Source organism: Puntigrus tetrazona, chromosome 22, assembly GCF_018831695.1.
Source record: "Puntigrus tetrazona isolate hp1 chromosome 22, ASM1883169v1, whole genome shotgun sequence".
In the NCBI taxonomy this organism is placed as follows: Eukaryota; Metazoa; Chordata; class Actinopteri; order Cypriniformes; family Cyprinidae; genus Puntigrus; species Puntigrus tetrazona.
In genome coordinates, this window is record NC_056720.1 from 4,991,961 (window position 1) to 4,998,358 (window position 6,398).

Consider the following 6,398-nt stretch of genomic DNA (forward strand, 5'->3'; position numbering starts at 1 on the left):
GTGCTCTGAAGGTGCATCACACAGTTCACTCTACAGAAACGCCTTTCAAGTGTTCACACTGTGGCAAGAGATTCAAACGGTCTGATTATCTGAAAATACACGAGAGGGTCCACACTGGAGAGAAACCGTACACATGTGATGAGTGTGGGAAGAGCTTTACTCATTTTTCTTCTCTAACCAGTCATAAAAAAATGCATGTCTGAAATTACAATTACAAGTAGTTTGATTTCTGATCTGTTGACTGCATCAAACTATCATGCTGGTAATTGATTAATCAAAGATTATTAGAAAAATAAACTTCTTGATTATTTCAAATTAATATTTTTTTNATGTACAGTGGGGCAAAAAATATTTTGGCCCATTCCTCCATGCAGATCTCCTCTAGACCAGTAATGTTTTGGGGCTGTTGCTGGGCATCCAAAGATTGTCTGGGTTTGAGATCAGGAGACTAGCTAGGCCGCTCCAGGACCTTGAAATGCTTTTTACGAAGCCACTCCTTTGTTGCCTGGGCGGTGTGTTTGGGATCATAGTCACTGAAAGTCACAACCACATTTAATCTTCAATGCCCTTGCTGATGGAAGGAGGTTTTCACTCATGATACATGGCTCCATTTATCATCAGATTAGTCGTCCTGGTCCCTTTGCAGAAAAACAGCCCCAAAGCATGATGTTTCCACCCCCATGCTTCACAGTAGGTATGATGTTCTTTGGATGGAACTCAGCAATTTTTCTCCGCCAAACACGAAAAGTTCAGTTTTTACCAAAATTTTCATCTGATCATGACATTCTCCCAATCCTCTTCTGGATCATCCAATTGCTCTCTAACTGACTTCAAACGGGCCTCAACATGTACTGGCTTAAGCAGGGGGACACATCTGGCACTGCAGGATTTGAGTTCCTTGTGGCGCCGTGTGTTACTGATAGGAGCCTTTGTTACTTTGGTCCCAGCTCTCTGCAGGTCATTCACTAGGTATGGTATGGTTCTGGGATTTTTGCTCCCAGTTCCTGTGATCATTTTGACCCCACGTTGTGAGATCTTGCGTGGTTCCCCAGATCACGGCAGATTATCAGTGGTCTTGTATGTCTTCCATTTTCTAATAATTGCTCCCACAGTTGATTTCTGGTGTCCTTTTGACAGCTCTTTGGTCTTGGCCATGGTGGAGTTTGGAGTATGACTGTTTGAGGTTGTGGACAGGTGTCTTTTATACTGATAACAAGTTCAAACAGATGCCATTTGTACAGATAATGAGTGGAGGACAAAGGAGCCTCTTAAAGGTCTGTGAGAGCCAGAAATCATGCTTGTTTTAGGTGACTGTATACTTATTTTACCAAGGAATTTACCAACTAATTCTTTAAAAATCCTACAATGTGATTTTTGTCACTTATAGTTGAGGTATACCTATGATGAAAATTACAGACCTCTCTCATCTTTTTAAGCACAATTGGTGGCTGACTACTTTTTTGCCCCACTGCATGGTCTGTAAGAGATACAAGAATGTCTTTGTTTTAAGGTTTTTAATGTTGCAGGACAAAGCTGCACTTTTCATTGTTTTGAGTGAATCTGTCCTGCTCATGTTGGTAGCAGTGCCCCATAGACAACCATTATCTAAGGAAATTATAATAAAACATGGCTTATTACTACATTTTAAATGATGTTTAGCTATAAACAAGTTTTGGGAGGAGTGCACACTGATAATTAACCCGGCTGGCTTCTTGTTTCTTAATCATGCAGTTATCCAACCAGAGCAAGAGAAGATACAGAGGGATCAAATGTGCTTTGATTGTGGGAAAAGGTTTATTATACCGGTTGAGCTGAAACTGCACCAGAGCATGCACAGCGAAGAATTCAAATTCAAATTGTTAGAATATCTGAGGTCACACAAGAAGACACACAACGAGGAAAAACCTTACAAGTGTTCACACTGTGACATGAGATTTGGTTGGCAAAGAAATTTGAAAAACCATGAGAGGATCCACCACGGAGAAAAGCCTCACGTGTGATCGATGATTTCTTTGAGCAATGTTCAGACGTTTGTTTTCCTTCTTCTTCTTCCACTTATCCGGGGCCGGGTCGCGGGGGCAACAGTCTAAGCAGGGATGCCCAGACTTCCCTCTCCCCAGACACTTCCTCCAGCTCTTCCAGGGGGAACACCGAGGCGCTCCCAGGCCAGCCGAGAGACATAGTCCCTCCAGTGTGTCCTAGGTCTTCCCCGGGGCCTCCTCCCGGTGGGACATGCCCTGAACACTTCCAGATGCCCGAGCCACCTCAGCTGGCCTCTCTCGATGTGCAGGAGCAGCGGGTCTACTCCGAGTGACTGAACTCCTCACCCTATCTCTAAGGGAGCGCCCAGCCACCCTACGGAGGAAACTCATTTTGGCCGCTTGTATCTGGGATCTCATCCTTTCGGTCATGACCCAAAGCTCATGACCATAGGTGAGAGTATAGGAATGAAGATCGATTGGTCTTTACCATGACAGACCAGTACAGCGACCGCATTACTGCAGAAGCTGCACCGATCCGTCTGTCAATCTCTCGTTCCATCCTTCCCTCACTAGTGAACAAGACTCCAAGATACTTATACTCCTCCACCTGAGGCAGGAGCTCCCCACCAACCTGAAGGGGGCAAGCCACTTTTGTCCGACTGAGAACCGTGGCCTCAGACTTAGAGGTGCTGATTCTCATCCCAGCCGCTTCACACTCAGCTGCAAACCGCCCCAGCGCACACTGTAGGTCTTGGCCAGATGCAGCCAACAGGACAACATCATCCGCAAAAAGCAGAGACGATATCCTGTGGTCACCAAACCGGCCCCCGAAATCCTGTCCATATAAATAATGAACAGGAATGGTGACAAAGGGCAGAGTTAATAACATTTAGTAATATCATCTTCTTGTTTTTGGTTGAGGGAATCATTCTAATATTTAAAAGCCACACTCTATAAACTACTAAAATATAGGCTATTCGAAGTAAGTAGGCTAGTATACTAGTTCTATCATCACGCCCTCTTTTTGAACGTGATTATTTTCATTGGGGAGGGGTTGAAGCTCCTCCCACAGCGATTTAAATCAAGTCTGCTTTATTGTCAAATTTACTAGTAAATGCTGGAATATTCCCCCCAGTTTACAAGCAAAGACGATTGAAAGAAGTTTGTGAACATGATACTGAAGAACAAAGATATAGTTGTTTGAAATTGAGTGATATTTTAATATTGATATGGGAAAAACCGTTGCACGTGGTGCTGGAACGTTTTCGATCAAATTCGAAAATGTCTAATGTATTTTTTTTTGTAAAAATTACGTTTTCATTCAATTGTTTTTCAGTAACATCTCGTCTCTGAAAATATATTGACAAACATCACATGTTTGGTGTAGAAAAATAGCGATTGCCTTAAATAGCGGTGTCTTTCTTTTATGGACACGCTGCGCTTTCTCTTAACGTCGCAAAACGTTATTATTTATTTATATTAATATCGCGAGATTTTAAAATAATTTTACTTTTTAGACCTGACGGAAGACAATAAGGAGAGTGAAGAACTGAATTATAACTGGTTCTTTACAAAATAAACATCGCTTCGTGTAAGTTATATAGGCTAGTATAAAACCACTATCCAAAAGAGCAATCATCGGATATTTTAATATTTCTCACTACGGAAAAATGACTGAAATAAAATATGAAGCGTTGGCGATAGGTGGCGGTAATACACTTCCGTGTCTACGATCTGACGTAAAAGAAGAAGAAGACTACGTCGCCACTGACGTCATCAGTCAGCGCTGGGTTTCTGAGGTAAAAATCAATTCACGGATCTTCATATAATTGTACAATTATCAAAAACACCGTTTGTTAAAGGAACATTATACAGAGTCATTCCGTATCGTTTTTATCCGATTCAGCGCTATTTGTTTGTCTTTTCTGACTGAAATAAACATTCAGTTTAGCAGACAACAGTGTGAGGAACTAATGCTAAATACATTTACTTTATAAAAGCAATAATGGTGTTGTTTTTGAACGCCACCTGATCAAAAAGTATTACCCGTGAGGCAAACTTGATTTGTTTAAAAAAATAATAATTTATTTTTTGCATTAATTTTGGTAATGTATTTTGACATGAAGATGCCCGATGATAAAGCATTGTTTTGATAATTTATTTTTTTGTATTTATTCTGTTGCTCCTAAACAGCAGTGCAGCGTTTTGACAGAGGTTCATCGCTAAATGCTGGAATATTTCAATTACTAAAAGTAAAGAAGGTTACATTTGTGAAAGAAACTTAAAAACATGAATGATCCAGAGCCCTGCGGAATAAAACAAGAAGAAACTGAGCCACAAATAGGTTGGTGTTTGTTCTTATATTTTAAGTTTGCTCACAGGAATAGTTCACCCAAAAATGAAAATCGTGTCACCATTTATTCACCTTCAAGTAGTTTCAAACCTGTATGGTTTTTTTTTTGTTCTGCCGAACACAAAGCAATATATTTAAAAAAAAATGTAACCAAGCTGTTTTGGGTTAGCATTGACATTATGGTATTTTTTCCTACTATGTAAGTCAATGGTGACCCAGTAAGAGAACGGTTAGAATCTTTTAAAAACTATCTTCCTTTGTTTTAGGCAGAAAATAGAATGAACAAAGACAATTCTGACAATAAATGCAGGTTTTAAAAAGATATTGAGGCAAAGAAGCAGAACTTAGACCGAAACTGGTCTAATTAGGTTTGATAGCGTTTATGTGGTATTGTACGCTACTTTTCAGCTAGCATAAAAATATCTGGTTGATTTCCTGTTTCTGTGAAGGCCCTTCTTAAAAAATTTGCAGTGTGCCAATTAGTTAGCTGGCAGAGTGTGTTGTGATTGGCTAAACGCCTCTAGTGTGCATCTAAATGTCCCACCCCTCACCTCATCGGCTCCGGGTTGTCTATATTGCTTATCGATTTGAGCCCGATTGAGACGAAGAGGATCACCCAGAACCCGTGCAAGCATTAACGGTACGTTTTCTGATCGTTGTTGCGTCATACTTTTAGGTACGTTGTTAAAGGTTTATCATGATTGAAGCTTTAAAACGGTACTGCGACCACACGTGCATCCATGTTTAAGGCTTGTCGTTGGAAGAAAGTGTGTAAATGGATGTTAATTTGAGCTGATCTGGTCTGAACGAGAGATGAAGGGCAGGGTGAGCAGGTTTGGGTACTACTGTTTTAAAACATTGACTTTGAAACTTGATAATTCATTTTGAATCGTTAGAAGACAGAATCGATTCATACAGTAGGAAAGATTTTTATGTACACCTCTAAAGCAGCACAGCATGGACACGCCCCCCTTCGGTGCATGTTCCTGGGGGCGGGGTTTATCTAGATTTATGACGTCTGTAACCTGGAAGTATTTTATTGTAGTCCCTCAATATATGAATTTTTCTTCCACAATAGCTAATGCATAGTTATGTAGCGACGTGTATATAGTTAGTAGTTTTCATTACAGAAACATTCATTTTGTGCCTGTAATGTTTAAAAATAATGATCATTTAAATGCATCCAAATTTCTATTGATTATTATTATTTGTTTTAGTGATTTACTGAAAATCAAACTTTTGAAAACTTGTTTTTTAGACCTGTTTGAAGAGAGCAAGGAGACTGAAGCGGGGGAGAAACATCATGTCAAGACTGAAGAAACATCTTCACCGAAAAACGACAATACGTGTTTCGCTTACCCTCAGTGTGGAAAGAGTTTCTCATGCAAGCAAAATCTGGACCTTCACATAAAATGTCACAGTGGGGGGACGCTGTATGCTTGTGAGCAGTGCGGTGAGATTTTCGCAATAAAAGAAAACCTAACCGAACACATGAAAATCCACACCGCAGAGAAACCGCACACGTGTGATCGGTGCGGGAAGGGTTTTTCCAAAAAAGGAAACCTTAACGATCACCTGAAAGTCCACACCGGAGAGAAGCCGTTCTCATGCGATCAGTGCGGGAAGAGGTTCTCGGTTAAAAGCAACCTCAACAAACACGTAAAAATCCACACCGGAGAGAAACCGCACACGTGTGATCAGTGCGGGAAGTGTTTCGCGCATAAAACAAACCTTAATAATCACATGACAATCCACACCGGAGAGAAGCGGCACACGTGTGATCAGTGCGGGAAGAATTACTCGCGAAGAGGAGCCCTTAATTTCCACATGAAAGTCCACACCGGAGAAAAGCCGTACACTTGTGATCAGTGCGGGAAGAGTTTCAGACAATCAAGTGTTTATAAAGTACATCTGCTTACTCATTCTAGAGAAAGGCTGTATAGCTGTGACCAGTGCGGTAAAAAGTTTTTTAGGCCCGATTACTTGAAGGACCACCTGACAGTTCATACAAAGGAGAAGCCTTACGTGTGTTCTTTGTGTGGAAAGAGTTTCAGGCAGATGTG

General features: G+C 40.8%; 1 protein-coding gene across 1 annotated transcript in view; it reads left to right on the plus strand.

Moving 5' to 3' along the window:
- The first annotated feature begins 4,270 nt into the window (after positions 1-4,270).
- The window catches only part of LOC122328161 (oocyte zinc finger protein XlCOF19-like), a 2,252-nt gene continuing 124 nt past the window's right edge, over positions 4,271-6,398 (plus strand). Inside the window, exons 1-2 of the mRNA XM_043223868.1 lie at positions 4,271-4,326; positions 5,594-6,395. Of these exons, the coding sequence (XP_043079803.1) occupies positions 4,272-4,326; positions 5,594-6,395 (857 nt within the window). The 5' untranslated portion in view covers position 4,271. The remainder of the gene's footprint in view (positions 4,327-5,593; positions 6,396-6,398) is intronic.